The sequence below is a fragment of the Archocentrus centrarchus genome, unplaced genomic scaffold, assembly GCF_007364275.1.
Source record: "Archocentrus centrarchus isolate MPI-CPG fArcCen1 unplaced genomic scaffold, fArcCen1 scaffold_26_ctg1, whole genome shotgun sequence".
Classification (NCBI taxonomy): Eukaryota; Metazoa; Chordata; class Actinopteri; order Cichliformes; family Cichlidae; genus Archocentrus; species Archocentrus centrarchus.
In genome coordinates, this window is record NW_022060256.1 from 3,839,663 (window position 1) to 3,862,201 (window position 22,539).

The following is a 22,539-nucleotide window of genomic DNA, read 5'->3' on the forward strand; positions in this document are numbered from 1 at the left end:
CAGGGTTATTCATACAAATGTGACAACAGTGTGTTTTCTTACATTTACACTTACTGTACAGCTGTTAAACTCAATGACTCCAGCTTTTAATGTAGTTTTAATGGAGCTTAAACTTTTAATGCTAAATAGCTTTTAAAGGCTAAATTAGAATGTGAGTAAAGTAGCACCAGAAAAGCTTGTTTGATTCTGCTTTTTTAACTCGATGCAGTCATAGATCGATGGATGGATACTTTATTGATGACACACGGGGAATGACTGTGTTACGGCAGCAGCATAAAGAATAAAAATAAATTGTTGTTACTGGTGGATAACAGCACGAAGGAAGGCTCAGTGTGAGTGTCTGCACTAACTGTTACTGAATGGATCTACCTCAGAGGTCTCCCAGCGTTTCTAATCCTGGACCAATAAATAAAAGCATGGCTCGGTGAGCTCGAACCCGGTGGGATTGCTAATAGACTCTGAAATGAGCTCCTCCATTGAGTGGGGGAGACCTGCTGGGACTCCTGGGGATGATGGGCAGAAATAGAGAGGGGTGGGTTACTGAGCAGAGAGTAACCACAATGTGATTACAGTCCGGCAGTTCTGCAGCTCAATTTCATACCTTAATGAATATTGTCAAGGGGATTCCAGACCTCCTGGTGCACAAGCTCAATGAACACCCTTAAATGGGTTAGACAGTTTTACCCTGCCTCCACCCATGTACTGTATACAGGAGCAGCTATTGTACTGTACAAGCCCTCCGTGGAAATCTCACTTCATGCATTTATGCAGCCTGTGTCCTGCTTTGCTGCCATTTGGTGTATAATTTGTTCCTCTTGCATTAATCCAGAGTCTGCACTGTGTTAATACTGCAGGTATCTCAAATGCAGCACAGCTGCTGATGCATTTACCCTGCACACTTCCAGGTTTGGTAACATCCCCCGTAGAGCCAAATTTCCAAAGACTGAACCATCATTTCTTTTAAACTCCAACTTGCTTTAATGAGAGAAGACAACCCCCCCCCCCCCCCCCCCCCCCCCCCACACACACACACACACACACACACACACTCACACACACACACAGTTTTGCTCTGGAGAACAAAGAGCATCAGTGGAAAGTGGGACTTTGAATCATTGTGGCTTTAAATCAGTGCACGGCTGCGTTAAAGCTATTAAGGTGGATTTAACCTGATTGAAGTTCTATAGCAGCACCTGTTTAATGGGGAAAATGGGAGTAAGGATTGAGGGAAGAGGCAGGAGAGATGGAGCTGACAAAAGCAATGAGCGTGTGAGGTGTCTGGAAGGTGCTGGAGACATTTCTTGGCAGGAAATCAGGACCACCCAGAGCTCAATGTGTTGCAGCAGGCCTCCCTGAGGGTTTTCCCCACTTCCAGCCTGTGACTGAAGGCTTGGTGTGCCTGTTCAGAGTTTCGGTGTAAATAATTGTGAGGTGCCTTATGCTGAGGGGATCATCACCAGCACCCTTCGCTTTATTTTTCAGCAACACATTTCTTCTTCCTCCTTTTTTCCCTCTAATGGTGCCGTGAGAATCCATCACACTCACTGTTCACTTGTCTGGAAACATACACAGAGACTGAAAAACAGACACATCTATCTTGTTCAGGTGCAGAGTACACAAAACCTGATTCCTGTCTCCCACAGGAGTTTAACGCTGTTTCGTGGTCTCTTTAAATTTCTTCTTTATTGCATTGTTTGGGACCTAAATGGGCTCTTCATCAAATACAGCAAAACTGTGTAATAAAGAAGGAATTTTACGGGGAGCAGATAACAGGGTTATAAGTCCCTGGGGAAGTAAAATCATAACAACATACAACACTTCTACAGAGGCCATTACAGGAGGTCTCATTCCTACAGTAAGTGTCAAAGCCATTTGCCTCTAAAGCTACAGCCTGGATGAGTTTAGGAACAAAGTGAGGAAAGTTTTTGCCAAGTTCTCCATGATGGAGAGTAACTACAGGATAACTGTAACTTTAATCTAAGTGGCTTTACATCTTCCCACTCTGCATGAAGGAACAGCGTACAAATATCCGAGCCCCATCGGTGATGGGACGTCTCTGCTCTACCTCTACACAGGCGCCATTATTTTGGCATTTACTGCTCAAATTCAGAGCGTTTCTGATCGCTTTTCTCACTTGAATTTGCAAAGCTAGCAAACTGTTATTATTAGTGCACAAAGGTGTAATCAGGACACGATGCCTGTGACCCACACCTGAAACTAACCAAGTACTGCAGTTCTATGTAGAAGGTTTTTGCATGTGTGCATGTGTGTGCAAGCGTGTGTGTGTGTGCATGTGTGCGCGTGCATGTGTGTGTGCATGTGTGTGCGCGTATGCATGTGTGTTTGCGCACGCGTGCATGTGTGCGTGTGTGCATGTGTGAGTGCGTGTCTGTGCGTGCATGTGTGTGTGCGTATGCATGCGTGTGTGCGCGTGCGTGCATGTGTGAGTGCGTGCGTGTGTGTGTGCATGTGCGTGTGTGCGTGCATGCATGTGTGAGTGTGTGTGTGTGCGTGCGTGCGTGTGTGTGTGTGTATGCGTGCGTGCGTGCGTGCGTGCGTGTGTGTGTGTGTGTGTGTGTGTGTGTGTGTGTGTGTGTGTGTGCCCATGTATAAGCTGAGTTATAGTAGACCAAGGTGCCCACGGACACCTCCACCTTTTCCTTATAAGTATTTATAACTTCACACATGAAGTATTGAGTGTAGAAACATAATAATGTGAGTGTGCTGCTATGGCTACATGATAGTTTTGATTCGGAGTGCAGTGTGAGGACACGGTGGATTTTGGCACCTGTAGGATCGCCGTGTTTGATATCAGACCTTTTTATAACCTCGCTCAGGTTTGAATGCTGAACATTTTATTTCATTTATCAGATTATACAAGGACAGTTTTCTTTTCTTTTACTTGGTACATTTTTATAAATAAATGTTTTGGTTGTTTTTGATTCTGTTTCTGTGTCATGACCTCTCATTCTCATTCTGAGTGCAAGAAGAGCTTTTAAGCTGGATTCTGGTTTTTGCCTTAATAGAAAACCTTCATAATTCATAATTACCCTGTAACCTTAATATCTCTGTCTTTGCTTTGTGAAATCTCAAGACAGCTGAAAAAGATTGAATCATGCAAGTGTTGATTCAATCATTCATTACTAGCACTTTTATCCATCCATCCATCCTCTTCCACTTTTCTGGGGCTGCTTCATGGGGGCAGCAGCCTAAGCAGAGAAGCCCAGACTTCCCTCTCCTCAGCCACCTCCACCAGCTCGTCCGGGGGACCCTGAGGCGTTCCCAGGCCAGCTGAGAGATATAATATCGCCAGCATGTCCTGGGTCTGCCCCGGGGAATCTTCCCAGCAGGACATGCCCGGAACACCTCACCCAAGAGGCGCCCTGGAGGCATCCTAGTCAGATGCCCGAACCTCCTTAACTGGCTCCTCTCGATGTGGAGGAGCAGCAGCTCTCCCTGTTTACCACCACAGATCGGTGTAGCTTCCACATCACTGCAGATGCAGCCCCGAGCCGTCTGTCGATCTCCTGCTTCCTTCTCCCCCGAGATACTTGAACTCCTCCACCTGGGGCAGCAACTCGTCCCTGAGCCGGAGTGGGCACTCCACCCTTTTCCAGCTGAGAACAATGGCCTGGATGGGCAAACTCCCACGCACACCTGAATATCCTTGAGAGGATAGTACTTTTAACTACTTATTTAAATTTTGCATATGGGTTGCATTGTGAATGTGGCAGTCAGAAAGTGAGGCAGCATAGTTTCACCTCCTCCCTTCTCCTGTTGTTCAGAGTCCTTCACACACTGTGGAGGCATAAAACACTTTTTCATTGAGCCGCTGTGAAAAACGGGATTTTTCTCCTGCATTCCTGTTGAGCTTCCACCAGGAGGAAAAAAGGGCTGAGAAAAAATGGAAGCCTGTGATCAACTTCATTAAAATGACATTTTCAGCATAAACTTGAAAGAGTGAGTCCACAATACCATTACAATTTTCCAAATATCTGCAAAAATCGACATTTTTTCCCGTAATTACTCTGAATGATAATATTTGTTAATAAGCTTTATATGTGTGTCTGTGGATTCCATTAACTACAATCCACAGATTGCATTAACTGATGCAGTTAATGAGTACAGCTTGCTAGTGTTAGCTGATAATGGCAGCAGCCAAAATGCTAATGTCCAAAATAGTGAAATCCAAAGGAATGGCAGCGCTGTCGGTCTTCATCCCGTCGATAACAAGTTTGTGATTTGTTTGTGCTTTTATTCACTGGTTAGATTAAAGAACTGAAAGCGTGGAAAATGTTATAAAAGTTTTTTACATGCATGTTGAAAATTGCTGGGAGTGAGACCCATCTCATTATTGCTATAAACCCTGTGTGTCTGTGTGAGAGTGGCTTTGCCAGAATGGAAATATCTGACACCCTTGGAGTGAGAGCAGGCTGAAAAAGCTCCTGTTTTCTGTGTTATTTGCTCTTCCCTCCAAAGCTGCTTTCTCCATGCTTAGTTTAATTGCTGAATCTCTCGTGCCATCTCGTTTTATCACTCGAGGTTTGGGGGGATGTGAGCCATGGCAGCAGCAGCAGCGCCGTAATCGTGTATCCCCGCCCGTCCTGGAAGGACAGAGGGCGAAGATTATCCAGTGCACCGTGTGACTGTGCATTCATCTCAGCCTCCCCTGGTTTATGCAGAGTAGGTTTTAGAGGAGGTTTTTGGCAACTGGCCTGCTAGGATTACATTTGCTGATAACTTTACGCTCCAGGCGGCACAGAAAATAAATTGCTTTCCTGCAAGGGGCAAGGTAAAGGACGTGTAATCCCCTTGTTGGCTATAGCCGTTTTTGGATGCAGAGTGTATGAACGCGCGTGTGTGTGTGTGTGTGTGTGTGTGTGTGTGTGTGTGTGTGTGTGTGTGTGTGTGTGTGTGTGTGTGTGTGTGAAGTGACCCAGTAGTATAAATGTAAGAATCCCATCATGTGCAGAGTACTTCTCCATGTCTTTTTGCTTCATCTGCAAGAAAATTGAACAGCTACAGCATATCTGATGCTGAAAGGGGCAGTGGTCCATATTTCATCAAAAGGTTGTTTTTATAAACGGTTGGATTTCACTGTGGAGAATCGGTGATGCAGAGGTGACGTAAGCTTATCATTTTATTTTGGACTGAGGCTTTCATAGCCCCTCTCTGGACCTGAGCAGGCGCATATAGAGAAGGAAACATTAAAATTGAACACATGTGTGGACGAAGGAAAAAAGGGCTGCTGGGAGAAAAAAAACAGCCTTGAACACAGAGAGAAAGAAAGATGACAAAAAATCCAATCTGAATCTGCAGAGGACAGAAACAGCCTGTGACACAGAAATGAGAGTGAGAGGCAGAGAAAGAGGCACAACTTCAGAATCCGAGCGCTGGAAGGAAATAGGAAGAGCATAAAAAATTAAAAGTTAAAAGTCAGATGGGAAACTATTTCACCTGTCAATCTGTCAGTCACAGCAGAGGTTTGGTTTCCACATTTACTTCCAACTTTCACTCATCACTCACACAACTGAACAAAACTCTTCTGTAACCTTATGCGTCCTCTGAATCTGGTCCTTTCTCCTTCAAGTAAATCCCACTGCAGCTTAAAGGTTTTGCATGTTTCAGCCGTCCATATATCAGAACTTAAGACCAAAGTTTAGATTGATTTCCTGCCTTTCTGGTAGCTGCTAGTTTGCATGCATGTCAGTGCAATATGACAATTCACTTGCAGGGACTTGAAACCTTGGCTGCAGCAGGTAATCAATCACAGAGAACATCTGCTGTACCTGTTATGATTTTGTTGCACAGCACTATTCAGAATATCTGCAGTCTCCTGAAGAACCTGGTGGATTTTGGTGCATTCAGGTTCTTTAGCAGACTGCAGATATTTGCAGCTCTCTCTCAAGTTTATGATGCACATCCGTGATGTGAATCTGTCATTCCACCACATCCCAAAGGTGCTCTATTGAAATGAGATCTGGTGACTGTGGAGGTCACATGGTCAAGACATGGTGCTGTATCATGCTGGATACTCAGCAGGCTAAGGTGTTTAAATGGTGCTCAGTTGGTACCCAGGGGCCCAAAGTGTGCCAAGAAAATATCCCCCACACCATGACACCAACACTAATCTGAACCGCTGATACATGGAAGAATGGAGCATGCTTTCCAGGGGCAGAAGACCACGCCTGGTCTTCTGCCTCTGTTTAGAGGTGCTCTTCTGCATGTCTTGGTTATATCAAGTGGTTCTTTGAGTTACTGTTGCCTCCTCATCAGCTTGAAGCCATCTCTCCACATCAACAATGCATTTTCCCTCAGAGAGCTGCCACTCACTGGATATTGTCTCTTTTTCGGACCGTTCTCTGGAAACCCTGGAGAGGGTTGTGCAGGAAAATCCCAGCAGATCAGCAGTTTCTGGAATACTCAGACCAATCCATGTATATAGCCAGCTTAATTTTTCTCTCATGCTGACATGAGCTAAAACCCATGGCTGTATAGAAAACCAGTCAGGATTCTTTGAACAGTAATCCTCAGTAATATAAAGGGTCCTGGATTTATAGTGAACGGGCTTTAAAATACAAAACCTCAAGCATGTGGTCCTTCAAACACACCTGCAGTCAGTGATTTAAATCCCATAATAAAATTATAAAAAGTTATGAACAACGAACGAAGAAAAAAGGTTTTATTCCTAATGTGAAAAAATGAGAGCGTGAGAGAGCGCTGGATCGAAGCTGTTCAGACGGTAAAAATCATCATCATCATCATCATCCACAACTGTTAGATACAAAGTGTCCATCGTAGAAAGAGAGAGTGTGTGTGTGTGTGTGTGTGTGTGTTTGTGTGTGCGTGCTCGTGTGTGTGTGCATGCATGTGTTTGTGTGTGTGTTTGTGTGTGTGCATGCATGTGTATGTGTGTGTGTGTGTGTGTGCGTGTGTGTGTGCGTGCGTGCGTGTGTGCGTACATGTGTATGTGTGTGCATGTGTGTGCGTGTATGTGTGTGTGCGTGTGTGTATGTGTGTGCATGTGTGTGCGTGTGTGTGTGCAGTATGTTGTGATGAAATCTAAAAGTTTGTGGTGGTCCTGGTGTGGAATGTGTGCTCTCAGATGATAAACAGGAGGCTGCAGAGAAAGTTATTACCGGAGGAAATCTGGATCCACAGGCAGGAGAAGATTTATCTCACACTCCAACAACATTTGCAGTAACAACTTCTGGCATCTCCCATTAATTGACTGAGATTTTTATCAGCATTTTTTAACACTCATTAAAATAATTACACTTTTCTCAGGCCAATATTCGCTTGTCTTGATGAATCCGTATCACTGCTCATGCCTCCTACATCCCAAGTTGTTACACATATGTCAGGTACAGTGTTTAGATGTAATATTTGTCACTCCAGGTACTTCAGAGAGAACCAGCAGGAATGTTGAGCTGCTGTGTTTCATCTCCGTGCTGGAGCTGCTTGGTGCTGATCTACTTTCAGGTTTTGTTTCCTGGTTTTAATCTGTGGATGTCTTTCATCCCAGTCCTCTCCCTTTTTGTCTTTGTGCATTGTTTGTGGTCAGTTATGGTTATTTTCAGGTTTATCCGCACCTTTATGACTGCTTTCTCCACCATCTTTAGTTCCACCTGTTCCCTTAGAGAGGGAGAGACTTTGGTTTCTGGCTTTTTCCAGTGTTTGGTTAAACTTAGAGCCAAAAATAATGTGGTTGCTGGTTTGGGTTAAAAAACACTGCTTCACAATGCAATAAACTTTCCCTCAGTTTTGTTCTATAACTGTGGGTCCTGATGGAGAAATCATCAGCAAACATTAGCTTTGGTCTATTTCAGATGATAGTGTACAGGAATAACCCTACGCAGGGCTCACACCGACGAGCTGTTTGTGTTTGTCGAGCTGAGATCACGGCCGTCCTTAAAGGAAGAAAATCTGATGTGAGCCTGCACACTTTAGGAGGTGTTTCTGATCCACAGGTGCATTACCCCGCAAGTTCCTTTAAGAATTCCTGAAAAACATGATGAGATTCTCCTGACGTGCCTTTTTCTTAACCACTGCAGTTTATCCCAGCTGTCTCTGAGTGGGTAAACCCCGGATAGGTCCCCACCCTACCACACTGCTAACACAGAGACAACCAGGCACCTAACATGCATGTGTTTAGACTGTGGGAGGAAGCTAAAGTACCTGGAGAGAACCCATGGGAGAACAAGGAGAAGGTTCTGGGACCACAGAAAGGTCCCAGAACCTTCATGCTGTGGAGTGACAGTCATACCCATGAACCCCACACTGCTGTCCTGAAGGTCAGAAAGGAGATTTCTTTGGATTTCCGGAGGGTCAGATAGACCTCAGCTAGAATCTCACAGATGACTTGTAACCATTTTAAACTTAATGGGAGATCCAGTCTGACTATGAAGATGTCACCTACAGGAAATCCCACCGTTTTTGGAGGACGGATTTGTGGACTTTGGGGGAGCTTCCAGGATTTTTTTCAAAAGGAACACAGTTTGGAGGAAAGTCAGAGACACGCTAAACTCCACCGAGATCGTGATGATGAAGAACAGAAAATCAATGCTGTGTGACGGTGACCCAGAAGGACCTTGTGGTTTGCACATCGTTACCACATTAGTGTGGTAGCCTGAAACACATCAGCATAGTGTTGATGGGAGCTGTGCTGTCAGAGCCAAAGTCAGCTGAAACACGTTCCTTCTGTGTATTTATTTAAGCTTGTTTTTGTCTGTTTTTGTTCATTTTATTTTGCTGCACCTGGCTCCATTCTGTGGGCCGCTGGGAAATCATGTGTAATCATACCAGTTAGTGGTAAAATAGGATTTTTGCTGCTCCTGTTTGTGCGCACACAAAGGGACACCCACAGAGATGAAAGTGCAGGTGTATGCAAAGGCACATAATCATGTCCTGCATTTCATCCAGAAGGTACTTTCAGAATGTGTGTGTGTGTGTGTGTGTGTGTGAGTGTGTGTGTGTGTGTGTGTGTGTGTGTGTGTGTGTGTGTGTGTGTGTGTCTCAGCTGCACACCTGTACACACAGTTAAACTTTTACATGGCCTCCCCACACAGCTCGCCCCTTTAGTCTCCTGTTCTGTGTTTGTCTGCACTGCTGTTAGGGTTGTTACTGGTAACTGCAGACCACACACACACACACACACACACACACACACACACACACACACACCAGCTTTATTAGATCCTTTAGACACTTGTTGAATGACCCTGATTATCTCATTTGCTTTCATTGTTGTTACAACCTTAAACGTTTCCTAATGCACTGAGTGTGTTCTGGAAATAAAAATACGATTATAACGTATCAGCGTTTCTGCATTATTTATACTGTTTACTACAAATCACATGCAGCTATGGCAGGACCTTTGCAAACCGCGCTCACAGATTAGCATAATTCAGATTGTTTCTTCCACTTTGCAGGCAGACATTTGTCATGATTCAGGTTGTTCATTACAGTCATCGCGGTGCTGTCCTGTATGTGGGCTTCTTCATAGCAAAAATCAGCCCCGGTGGTCTCTTGGGACTGAAAAATACATTTTCTTTCTTCTTCTTTTGTTTCAGGCTGTCACGAGTCGTGCTCGGAGTGCCGTGGGCCGAGTCAGCAGGAGTGCGCGTCGTGCTCAGGCCCTGCTGCCTTGCTGAAGGACGGGGCGTGCGTCCTCGACTGCGGCACAGGTTTCTACGGTCACGAAGGAGTCTGCCACGGTAAAGCTGACACACATCCACACTGCAGTGCTGAGGGCGTGCAGCTCAGTGTCAGGTTTGGGTGCTTTAGTATAAATAGCACTTCATCCTCACTAAAAGTGGTGTCACTGCACAGACGTCAAGCCTGAGATCAAAGATCCCGAAGCCGTGTATTCATGCAGGGATGATTTGGACAGATTAACATTCGTAAAACCGAAATGATCTCTGCTTTAAAGAGTCAGTTTGCCTCTTTAATATCAAGTTCTTTATAAAATTAGGAAGGCACAGTCTCTGATTTGGTTGCTTAAACCAAATAAAAATTTAATTTTATTTTCCTTTTTGTATTAAATAGCCTCAGTTTCACTTTAGCCTTCAACTTCTCTGACTGTGATTTTCTCTTTTCAAAGATTTTCTTTGGAAAACTTCACGGAAATGAACAAAAATCATTTCATACGCGGCTCTCTGTTTGCAGGAAGAGCTAAAATGAAATGCAGCCTCAAAAACAGCATGGTGAAAGTTTTAGGTTTTTTCCTCATAAATGTGACTCTCACTCTGACCCTGGGCTGTTCTGTGGTCCAGTTCCTGCTCTCAGGTGCAGCTTTGGTTTACAGAACACACTTCAAACAGCAGGAAACTCACCTGCTCCAGGTGTGAGGGTGGATTCTAGGTAAAAGGTGGAAACATGGTGCGAAAGGTTCTGGGTTCGAATCCACGGCCTCCCTGAGTGCCCATGCAGGGTCCAAACATGTGCTTATTAGTTAGTCATTCTAAATGGGCTATAAGCATGAAGCGTATGTGGCTGCCTTCCTCTGTGTGACCTGACCGGTGACCTGTCCACGGGGTAACCCCCCACCTCAGCTGGGATAGGCTCAGAGCCCCCTGCAACCCTGAATTGGATGTAAAATATAGAGCAAATTTCCTGCAGCTGTAAGGTTGAAACAGAAGGACAAATAATGTGTTATATAAGTGTCCCTGTTTTAATGTGATGATACTTTATTGATCCCACAATGGGGAAATTACAGTTAACAGAACAGCATCCAAGAAGACAAACAGAACAAACATGGGGAGATAGGTGAACTGTGGCCATGCTGCCCCCCCGTCTGGACGCGCTGCCATTAAAAAGACAGAAACAATAGTGAAAACATATAAACATATAGGGATGAGTGAGGAAAAAAATCATCTCATACTTTGTATACATTCACACATACACAGTATCAGGTTACAAAAACCTCTGCGACAGGGCAGAAACATATAGCATGGGAGCACTAGGGTGGGGAGGGATGGACAGGGGAGCCAGCGGAGGAGAGGGGGGGGGGGGGGGGGGGGGGTGGGGCTACTGTGGGGCTGACTCAAACCCCCTCCTCAGCTAACAGCTCTGATAAGATGTAGAGTTCATCAGCAGCTAGGTCAGGGAGATCAGTCCAACACAGGTCAGAAGAAGACAGGACAGCGGGGGGGTAGAGCATCTGTTTACAAACATCCTGGAGACAATTTGATAAACATCAGTCCAAGAACATCAGGGAGCCAAATTCCTGATTCTACCACTTGTTTTGGTACAGACTGTACTGATGAATTTGTTGACAGCCTTCAGTCTTACTGGCACCTCTCTGTGGAGAAAAATCCAATTCATCCGAATCTTCTTGGTTCGTTCCTTCGCCGTGCAGAAACAGATACATACATCTCCAAGATCTTACCCCTCAGAATCAGCTCCAGATACACAGAGTCTGAGTTTGAGTCTGTACGTTCCCGCGTTCCCGTCATAAGCAGCCTCACCAAGGCCAGACAGATGCCTGGACTTCCTGAATCGTAATTTCAAGCCAGGTATCTCCAGGTCCAATTCAGAGAAATTCCAGTGTCAATAAGCCAAATGTGTGTGTCCTCCATTGACAATACGGCCAGACACGTCATCTTCAGAAATCCATAACGTAGCCAGCTGGAATGTCAGTTGATAAGAGGGAATAGGGTTCTCCTTCCCCCAATCTCCTCATGGTGAAAATTTGATCAAAACAATGGCATTGAGAGACCAGCTGACCAGATCCATAATTATAAATTCCAGATCGGAAGTTGTGTGAAGAGAGGCTCTAAAGCAGCAAAGCAGGGGAGAAAGGAAGGGCTGGGAGAGAAGAAAAGTGTGACCGTCTCCGCTGAGAGCTGAAGAAAAGATGGAAAAAAAAATTATAAAACTAATGCTAAAAAACTGTGAGGAAAAGTTTAAAGGGGGAACAAAGCATGAATCTGTGTCTGAGGGGTGTTTGCTGATGTTCACACAGATGAATCAGGAGGTGCTGCTGCTGAAACAGTAACGACTCTGAGCTCCCCATCCACTCGACATGGTGCCAAAATGATAAGTCAGCAGTACCTGACTGAGCAAACAAACAATTAAACAAAAAAAACAATAATTAGCAATTCTCTCTCACACTAATGAGGACTCTGAGACTCCTTGAATAAACAGAGCCCTCATGAATATGGATGGTTTCTATTTCCGAGCGTTAAGATGAGGAAGAGCAGGAATAGGCGTCCCTCAGGGCGACAGTGAACTTAGCAGCACACAGCTAAGCTCTTTCTGCTTAAAAACACCCGCGGGGGCTGTGGCGCGGTGGGTTTTCTTCTCCTGTTGCTCATATGAAAGTTTTGAAGCGCTCAGTGAGGAGCCCTCTTTCAGAAAATGTCAAAAACCTGTGGAACTTTCTGGAAAAAGGTCAGATCCATTTGAACTTGCCAGCTCGCACTTTGAGGTCTGGTTTAAAATGTCACCGTCCCGAGAGAGCTGACTAACGCCTCGATTTTCCTCCGCGGGGCTTCCTGGGACTTTAGATTTGAACCGTTTTCTTTTTTCTGAAGGAGGCTGCAGCCAAACTGATTGCCTGTTTTGAGATGGAGGCAAAGGCTTAGAGCATGGATGCATTCTGTGAGGTACCTGAGAGGGAAGATTTGGTCCATTTGAGGACATTTTTGGGGATTGAATGGAAGGACTGGCACAAACAGTTGGACTTCACTGCTGTCTTGACTAAGTGACTTTTAATTGCAGCATATATGAAAGACTGTTTGCTAAGGAGACTCTCCTCACTTCTAGATAATTCATTCATTTTTACACTGACCTCAGTTCATCTTATCATGCTGACAAAAAGCCATTAACATTTACACGCTGCGCTTCACAGCCTGTGATCCGTCCTGTGCCTCCTGTTTTCCTGACAACCCCAAGTGTCTGAGCTGCCCTCCGGGGACCGCCTTGCATCATGGGAAATGTCTCAGCCAGTGTCCGGCTCAGCATTACCTGGACAGCCACAGCAGATGCAGAGGTAAGTGTTTCCTCACATGATTTGAGAGGTCCTTCTTAGCAGTTTGTTTAATGAAAAAGCTGTTTCAGTTTGTTTTATGAGCTCACCAACATTTTATCATTAGTCACCAAACATCTTTTATTTATTTAAATATTGTGGTCCTGCCGGCGCCACTTTGACTCTGTGACTGTAACTTTGCGTGGACCGCAGCCCATCAGCTCATCCACTGGCTGAAACGAGCCATTTTAGCTCCGCCCTCTTTACGTCAGATTCCTTTCGATTGGCTCTCTCCTGCAAACAGAATCTTTGATAAGTAAGTTGGTGACACAGCCTCAGGTTAGTATATTAGGGATGTCTCCATTCACTGACATCAGGCGTCAGCAGTGTGAAGCTTTTAGCTCAGAGGCGTTACTTTTATATATACTGAGCTCATGATTTAAAACTGGTAATGTTTAATATAATAAGAGTATATATGTAACAGAAAACAAAGCAGAAGAGGTTCCCTTTAAACAAGATGATGTTTCCCAACTGAAACCAAAAGTGATAACCAGACAGAACAGCAGCTGAAAGACCAGCACAGGAGGGAAGAGCAGAAACGTCAAACTTTAGCTTCCTGTTAGGCTTTAAGTCCACCCTTACTGCTTCCATAGGAATTAAGAGGGTCAGTAGCAGCCAGGTGCTGCTAATCAGAAGCACTTGATTAACTGATCATTGAGTCTGACCACCTCTGTAAAAGCACACGTTTTGGCAGTTTGCTGGTGTTCAGCATTCAATCTTTCCTGTGGGGTCCCAAGGTCAGAGCGTGCAATGCTCAGAAAAATCACTAAAACCCCAGGAGCTCCATCTCAGACTCTACAGGCTTCATTTAGCACGTTAAAGGTCAAAGTTCATGAAGTGTTGTTAAAAAAGCTGTATGGAAGGATTGCAGGAGAAAGCCTCTTCTCTCTAAAAAAACACAGCTTAGGTTTACTAAGTAAAACTTCTGGAACATTGTCCTTTGGAGAGAGGAGAGATGTTTGGCCATAATGCACAAAAAAAAAATCAAACAGCGTATCAGCACAAACACCTCATACCAACCGTCAAGCACGGTGGTGGGGGGTGGGGTGGGGATTTGGGCTTGTTTTGTAGGACCTGGGCAACTTGCAGTCACTGAGCCAACCATGATCTCCTCTGTATACTAAAATATTCGGGGTTTAATGTGAGACCACCTGTCCAGCAGGTAAAGCTTGGTCAGAATTGCAGGACAAACCTGCACAGTTTTTATTTTGCCCCACAAAGTTGGACTCTTTGGTACATGTGCAGTTTTGTGTAACAGGCTCAAGATCTTCTAGATGAAATGCTTATTCACCATTTTCTTTGTCTCCTCAGCCTGCCACAGCTCCTGCGCCTCCTGCTGGGGTCCCTCGGTATCCCAGTGCACGCTCTGTGCAGGCGGACTCCTTCTCCACCAAGGCCAGTGTGTGGAGACCTGTGGGGAGGGACTGTATGCTCAGGACAGCGCCTGTCTCAGTGAGTCTAAATTCAGTCAGAGAGCACCCTGTTCTCTTCTTTGTGCACCGCTGCCATTGGCTCTGCTTTCTGTCTGTGCACCCAGACTGCCACCCCTCCTGCCGTTCGTGTGTGGGACCCCTGGCCTCAGACTGCCTCCGCTGCCTCAAACCAGAGGAAGCTCTTCTGCCGCAGTCCAGTCACCTCCAGCACGGCGTCTGCACAGCTGGCTGTGCCGCACGCAGCTTCCTGGATGTCATGCAGACATGCAGAGGTGAGTATGTTTGATTCAGTTTCCTCTGGAATTCAGCGAAGCTGGTACCTGAAGGTCACGCAGGGCCTTTCTGCCACTCTGGGTCGTGGCTGCTAAACATCGGGCTGTGACTTTTAAAAGAGATCAGATCATCATTAGCACTAATGTAATTTATCAGAGCCCAGAAATCCATCCAGCTTAACTCTGTGCCCTCATTTACATTAACAGTAGTGAAACATTCATTTTGAACTGGCAGAATATTAATGGGCAACAATTCAAATTCTCTAACTGAGCAAGTTTGTTTTTTAGGAAATGATTTGATTTTTGTAGCAGCTGTCACAGTCAGGATGACAAGCTGAATATTTATAAAAGAAACAATTAGTTGCTTAATAAATAAGTAATCAGTAAAGTCATTAATCATGAATGTGTTAATCTGTTGGAACCTAAATGTTGAATGAATTGCAGTTTTTGTTCATGATGACTCCATGTTCAGTTGTTGGAAAAACCTGGAAACATCCTGGATTCACACATTTCTGATATCCAAAAGGAGAATTCTACATTTCAAATTCATGATCTGACATTTGCACCTCTGTGTGAAGGGCAGGCCCTCCATCATGCATTTTCACCCCTTACTCCAAACACACAAACTCCGGCTGCAGGTGCTGCACAACAATGGCAGACCCACATGTACCTGTTGGAGCTGGTGCTGTCAGAAATATACAAAAACATGCTAATGCGAGCTACTCTTGGTCTTTTTGTGCTTGTTTCCTCATTGTGGACACACACACACACACACACACACACACACACACACACACACACACACACACACACACACACACACACACACACACACACACACACACACACACACACAGATGGGACATTTAAGACATCAAAAACAGCTCAGTGACTCATTGGACTGAGCTCAGTAAACAGAGAATCCTCAGTGTCTGCAAACCAGACATTAGCTTAATATTGCTGTGTGTGTGTGTGTGTGTGTGTGTGTGTGTGTGTGTGTGTGTGTGTGTGTGTGTAAATGGCTGATTAGGTTGTTTTTGAGTGTGAAGTTGTGCGTGTAATGGGCTAATTTTTAAGGGGGGTTTAGAGTTTGGGGGGGGGAGTGTGTCAGGTGAGAATAATTATCACCCACCAACCAAAGAGTCGCTGCCAGGCTGCCGGGAGGATTGTTCTTTAAAAAGTAAAGCAGGACAACAATGAAGAGGAGCAGAGGAGGGAGAGACTGTAATTGATTTTATTTACCTCCCTCTCATGTGCTGTGCTGTGAAATCTGTTCTATTTAACACATCAGCCTTTTGCTGCCTTCTTGCCTCCCCGCTCGGTCCTTGTGCCCACTGACCGTGCTGCATTCACTGTCGGGCACAAGCAGGTCTTTAGCTGTTTCTTTGGGTCAGCTCTGCTTTCCCTTCAGCTCACTTTTCATCTGCTGGAGCTGCTTTCACCTTTGAATGAGGTAAAGCACACTGTGGTTTTATAGCCGCTGCTTACATAAAGGTGGATTTTAAGTACTTATATGAGACAAAGAGGCTGTGTGAGCCGTCAGCAGGAACGGCTTTGCTGGCCTCAGAAGCCGAGCGTGGATGGGATCGGCTCACAGCAGCAGGGTTTTACTTCTGAACAATGAAAACTAGGTGATTTTAAAGCCCACAGAACTGTTTTAACATGTTTCCTATTAAAGTATTCGTTGTTTGGTTTTTAGTCTTGATATACACTGTTGTCTTCTGAGTTTCCCAACTAAAGCCAAACTTCACGGTAAAAACTGACGTCACCTGTTTGAGTAAGTGTCAGTAACCTCTAACAATCTTTGAGCCTATCCCACTGCGTCCATCAACAGGACGGCACTGTCAGCTTCGATCGCCCGCCTCAGAGTTGGTATTTGTTTGGCTGATAGTTGAGCTGATGGTTTTGGCATTACTGGGACTCCAGGAGTCTCAACCAATCAGAAGCTTCCAGTATATTAAGAAAACACTACACTGCTCCACAGATTTAGAGATTTCTCATTAGAGAAGTCCCGTTTTTAGTGATGGCCTCCTTCACTAAAATGAGTGAAAAGCTTCCAACAGCAAATTCAACACTTTGAAATAACTGTCATGAGATAATAAGGGGCAGTCATCCGGTGGTTGAGACTGCTCATCAACTTGGAGCTTGCTGCGTGGAGTTTGAGCAGTCAGAGGAAGTGAACTACGGAGCAGCAGAAGACGAGGCGAGCTGCGCTCGTGGTTTTGTTGGGATTTCCCGCGGTGCCGCAGATAAATCCTCATCTGTTTACAGCAGCTCAGCAGCTGTGTTTCAAAGTGTGAGTGCAGTTCAGCGAGCACGTAAATTACAGGCCGCTCTGAGGAATGTCTTCGTATCTTCCTGTTAGCTGAAGCTCCCTCTGCAGCTGGGAAACACTGTAATTTGTTGCTCATGTTGTTCATGCTTTTCCCCGCTTCCTGTGTGGTGAATGAACTGAAGCGAGGCTGAGGGTGGTTTGCTGCTACAAATGAACGCAGTTCTTAAATTTGCATTAGAAGTGATGAAACGAGTCAAAGTTAGTCGTCGTGCTTCTTATGTTTCAGTAATGGATGTTTGCGGCCCATCGAGTCAAATAACCTGAATACAAAGAAACAAAATCCTCATTTCCATTGAACAAATGGATCCTTGCACTCTGCTTTTAGAGAAGCCGTTTAGGTAATAGTGTGATTTGTCTCCTCACAATAATTTGCTGTTAAGTTCAGGCACCCGAGAAAATTTTGTTTACTTTACCTGGAATTGAAAAGGCCTTAGGAGTATTGGATTTCCTTAATCATCCTGGAGGAGACAATTACAAATCAATGAGTGGTGGTATCGGAGGGTCCTCCGATACTCATTCGTCTCTGTGGTCACACGGCACCGACACTGAGCAAAGGTAGAATAAAGTGGTTTTAAGTAAAGTGTCTTAAAGCTGTTGACACAAAATGGAAGTTCAGTCTGTAGCAAGACTTGCATGTATGCCCACAGCTGAAGCACTACAGGCTAAATGATTTAACTGCTGTAACTCTGACATTTAAATAGAGTAAATTCAGCACCTGAATGACTATTTTTCCTTTAGTCTGATAGAAGATATGTGTGCATGAAAATAGAAAATATCAAACCCGACCTGTAACCTTGCAGAGGGTAGACCAGAATCATCTGAGATACTCCAGACTGCTGTCTGCACTCACTGAGCACCTTATTATAGGTTCACCTGTTCAACTGTAGGGTCTGAAAAACAGGAAGTATCCAGTGAGCAGCAGCTCTCTGTGGAAATGCCTGGTTGATATCAGAAGTCAGAGGAGAGGAACTGCTTTGAGCTGTTCACAAGGCAACAGGAAGTCCATCCGTTTATGGCCACAGTGTAACCATCTTCTGACCACTGATAATAATGCACCATGTCACTAAGCTCACATCATCTCAGACTGGTTTCTTGAATACGGCTGTGAGTTCACTGCACTCAAATGGCCTCCACAGTCAGCAGATCTCAGCACCTTTGGGATGTGGTGAAACAGCCGGTTCACCACATCCCACTCAGATCTGCAGGAACCGAGTGATGCATTCGTGTTAATATGGACCAAAATCTCTGAGGAATGTTTCCAGCATTTTGTTGACTCTGTGCCAAAGAGGCAGAAGGGGGTCTGACCCAGTAAAAGTGAGGTGTACCTAATAAAGTAGCTGATGAATCAGAATTAGGTCAGAATCTGCCAACACTGTCCACAGTCCATGTGTGAAAAATGACTCATTAAATAAAGAAAGTGCACCCTAAGCAGAGCTGCTAGCTTGGCTCTACAGGCTCAAGGTGCGTCATGTTAAGCTTGAGAGCAATTTTCATTCTCGTCTTCATAAATTAAAGCTGTAGTACAACTGGAACAACTTCTACTTACAAAACACACGAAGGGAAAGCAGCCTAAGTGAGCTGAATGCAAAGTGAATTCTAGATGTGGTGCCATTACACATAAAGTCAATAGAGAGACTGCTGTAGATACAAAGTGTCTGATGGCAGCACGAACTGAGAGGACAGACGTGCCTGCGTGTTTCAGCCTGAGGAGAGAGACGAGGAAATGATGGTGAGTTACAGAGTCTGTGGTGACACGCCTGTGCGTGCGCACACACGCGCACGCACACACAGCATGTTTATTTAGGCGTCACTGACCCTGATGAAGGCCACAAGCAGAATGTGTAGAAGCTGTTTTTTTTTACTCTTCACATTTTGATTTTACTCTTTGCTGTGTTTGGCAAATAACATATGAGAAAACTGTTACACAGAGAACCTGTATTTGAAGTGCTTGCATCAACATCGAGTTATTGTGTCTATTCTGTGAGTGCCAGGTTCACACTAAGCCTCCTTTTGTCAGCTCAACGCACATTTAGCAGAAGATCGCTCTGATAAATGACACGTCATTAAGCTCCATTCACAGTAATATGTAAAGAAGTTGCTCCTTTCTGCCTCCATTCTCTCTAACAAAGGTTTCCCTCAGTGGAGTGTCAGTGGGTTCAGATGTACAGCTGGGAACAATGCAGGCTGTTGTATGAGTTTGTGTGCATGTGTGTGTGTGTGTGTATGTTGTACTCTGAAAGATAACCAGACCTCCTCAGCAGCTACTGTCCTGTAAAGGAGGAGGAGGAGGATGTGTAAGCATGCAGAAGACTTCAGCGTTTCCACACACACATTCATGTTGACATTAAAGAGGGCCGGAGCCTCTGAGCTATCAGATATCTGAGAGCACATTCCAGGCTGTAAATCCCTCACTCTCCATTCAGTACACACACGTGCACGCACACACACACACACACACACACGAACACACACACACACACAAACACACACACACACACACACACACACACACACACTGTCTCCTGGGCTTTCAGTTAGTTGTTTAATTCAGCTGAAACACTGAGCTGAATTAATGCCAGGCGGTTTTCTGTTTTCTGTTGATGTGTTAGAAGGCTGGACTGAAGCTGTGAGATGTGTTTTAGTGACATATGATCTTCAGCTCGGGGCTGCTTCTCTCCATCATGAAGATTAAAGGTGTTTATCGCCTCACTCTTTCCTGTGGTTCTGTGCAGGCTTTGCTGCTGAAAATATGTTCCCTCATTACCATATGTGATGTGTTTCTTCTTTCTGAAACTGGTTTCGTGTGGTATGGAAAATGGACTGAACGCATCACAACAAATCATGGAGAGCTCACCTGGTTATTGTTTACAGTCGGGAACCTCGAACAGGCTGCTCTGAGATCATTTCTATCCTGAGGAGGGTGGTCGTTTGCAGACAGGTCTGTGTCTGTTAGGAGGAGGTTTTTGGTGCAGCAACATCTCTGTGATTGATTTCACACAGTGATGTCCAACAGCCACTCACCAGCTGGACAGGGAATGCACATGTTTCCGTAGCAATCAGAGGTTGCCAGGTGATCACCAATTGGTCACTAGGCCTGTGTGACTGACGTGTCAGGTATCTCTCTGTCAGGTATCTCTGTCAGGTATGTCTCTGTCAGGTATGTCTCTGTCAGATAGCGCTCTTCCACTAGAGTTCCTAAGACTTAGAGACTTCATGTGAAAGAGCATTGAAGAGCACACAGTAGCTCCACACCTTATGAAAACACTTTATAGAAGCTTTCAGACCAAACTGTTCGGGGGACTTCCTCAGGGTAACCGTGTCAAGTGCTGAGAACTAACCACAGGCAAGTACCTGAACACAGAAGTCTCTCAGTAACGTAGAGCCACAGTAATATCAAAGTGGAAAAAAGCCCAACAGGACACAAACCAAGGTCTTCTGTTTGATAAACCCAACATAACCTGTGGTCACTCCCAGCACTCCTCTGTAGGTCTTTAATATAGAACTTCAGCAGCTAATATTGCCACAGCAGGTGCATCAAGGCAGCAGAAGCCCTGGTATATAACTCCAGGTCTCTTTGGGAACCTAACCAGGAGCCTTAGGGCTGATGATATTTCTACCAGAGCCACTAAGGTACACGCAGACACAAACACACTGTGATTCAGACAGGCCTCTGAATCAGTGCACTTCTTTATAAGAAAAAAAGGGTGCATGTCGGTGCCAGTGAGCACAGCCATCCACCTCCTCAGTGCTGCAGTTTCTGTGGTTATTGTCAGATGACCACAGTGATTTTGAGAGGAGCTGAGGGAGGATGAGGGGGAAAAGAGTCATTTTCTGCACTTTAATTGGGTGGATTAAACCGAATATGTGTCATTTAAATCAGAGAACTCTGTTCAGGGGCCCAGTTTCCTGTCATTTCTTTGCTCACATATTTGTAACTCAGCTCTTGCAGCAGTTGTCGTTTCCATTTCCTAAAAATTGCTTCTCCTAGAAATGGGCTGATTTCTAGCATCCCATAACACAACAGAATCAATATGAGTGACATGTTAGACACTTCAGACAAATGAGATATAACCATCCACCTGTGTTTCTGCAGCGCTCTCTGCCACACTTATGAAATGATAAGCCCTGTACTGTACCAGGAGGATCGTTTATGGAAAGCATTAAGGAGCACTCACGCCCCAAACTAAATCACAAGCTCATCGACTGCGCCCACCTCAAATTATGACCCTATCAGCACAAAACAAAGTAATGAATCTGATTCTCTGAGCTCGTGCACCAGATAATGTGTGATGAGAACGCCTGCGCACATGAATTTGGCTACTACAGGAATCAATATGCGCTCTCCGCCCTGGAACAAATTAGATATCCAAGCTGCAATAAAAGCGCGAGAAGCCTCCTATCACTCTTATTCACTCGCCGTATTAATGACATAAGTTTGACAGCAGGCCCGCTGAATACGCTCGTGAGCCTGTGTTTGTTTTTGGACTGTTGATGTGGAGATTTGTGGGGAGCTCGTGATTGGCAAGAAGAACTGATTCTGATTTTTTGCATGTTGTTGGATGAACAGACACGTTTGTGGGTGGTAAACTCAGTCATAAACATATTGGACGTCTTCTCATCTCTTCTACCAATTAAGCTGCCATAGCTGACGAGGAAGAACAAGGGGATTATGGGTAGGCGGCAGGGAGACGGTGGGCGATGATGGGATGTCAGATTGTCAGTTTCAGCTGACAACTCTGTGACTTTAAAAGTCCTGGCTCTGACACTGAGATAGTCCCATAGGGTAAATGTTTTTGCGCACACACACACACACACACACACACACACACACACACACACACACACACACACACACACACACACACACACACACACACACACACACACACACACACACACACACAGTGGTGTTGGCTCAGGTAGAGCTCTAGTGCGTTCCTGCCAGTGCTGTCATGCAGTGTGTACACAAGACCCGGATGCAGCTGACAGCCCTCTGAAAGAATCCAGAGAGGAGTCATTATAAACACACACATACTTCAGTGTAAATATACTAAAAGCAGACAGGTAATGCGCACACACCTGGTGCTGCTGGCCAGTTGATGACAGGCCTTTTGTCTTTCATTCGAACCCCCAGCAGCAGCACGAACCACTCTCAGCTGCCAGAGCTGATAGCATTGCTCATCTATTTGTCTTCATGGTGCCAAAGCAGACATGAAAGGCTGCATGAAAGGCCCGTTTCAGGGCAACTGCTGTGGTGGTGATGGGTGTGGGGGCATGTAAGTGGAGGATGAATAAACCAGGAAGTGTGTGTTATATATATACCCACACACACACACGTGTGTACGTGCAACGAGCGAATCACTTAAATTGAAAATGTAAGAGCAGCTTCCACACACGTCCTGTTTGTGCAGGATCACTTATCATCTCGTGATCATCTGTGTTCATCTTCTTCGATGAATCATCACCGAG

The 22,539-nt window shown here is 45.1% G+C and overlaps 1 protein-coding gene across 1 annotated transcript in view; it reads left to right on the plus strand.

Annotated features, from left to right (window-relative positions):
* Nucleotides 1-22,539, plus strand: part of fras1 (Fraser extracellular matrix complex subunit 1) — a 226,705-nt gene that overhangs the window by 46,761 nt on the left and 157,405 nt on the right. The window contains exons 13-16 of the mRNA XM_030723395.1: nucleotides 9,573-9,716; nucleotides 12,854-12,994; nucleotides 14,342-14,482; nucleotides 14,568-14,735. Coding sequence (XP_030579255.1) covers nucleotides 9,573-9,716; nucleotides 12,854-12,994; nucleotides 14,342-14,482; nucleotides 14,568-14,735 — 594 coding nt within the window. The remainder of the gene's footprint in view (nucleotides 1-9,572; nucleotides 9,717-12,853; nucleotides 12,995-14,341; nucleotides 14,483-14,567; nucleotides 14,736-22,539) is intronic.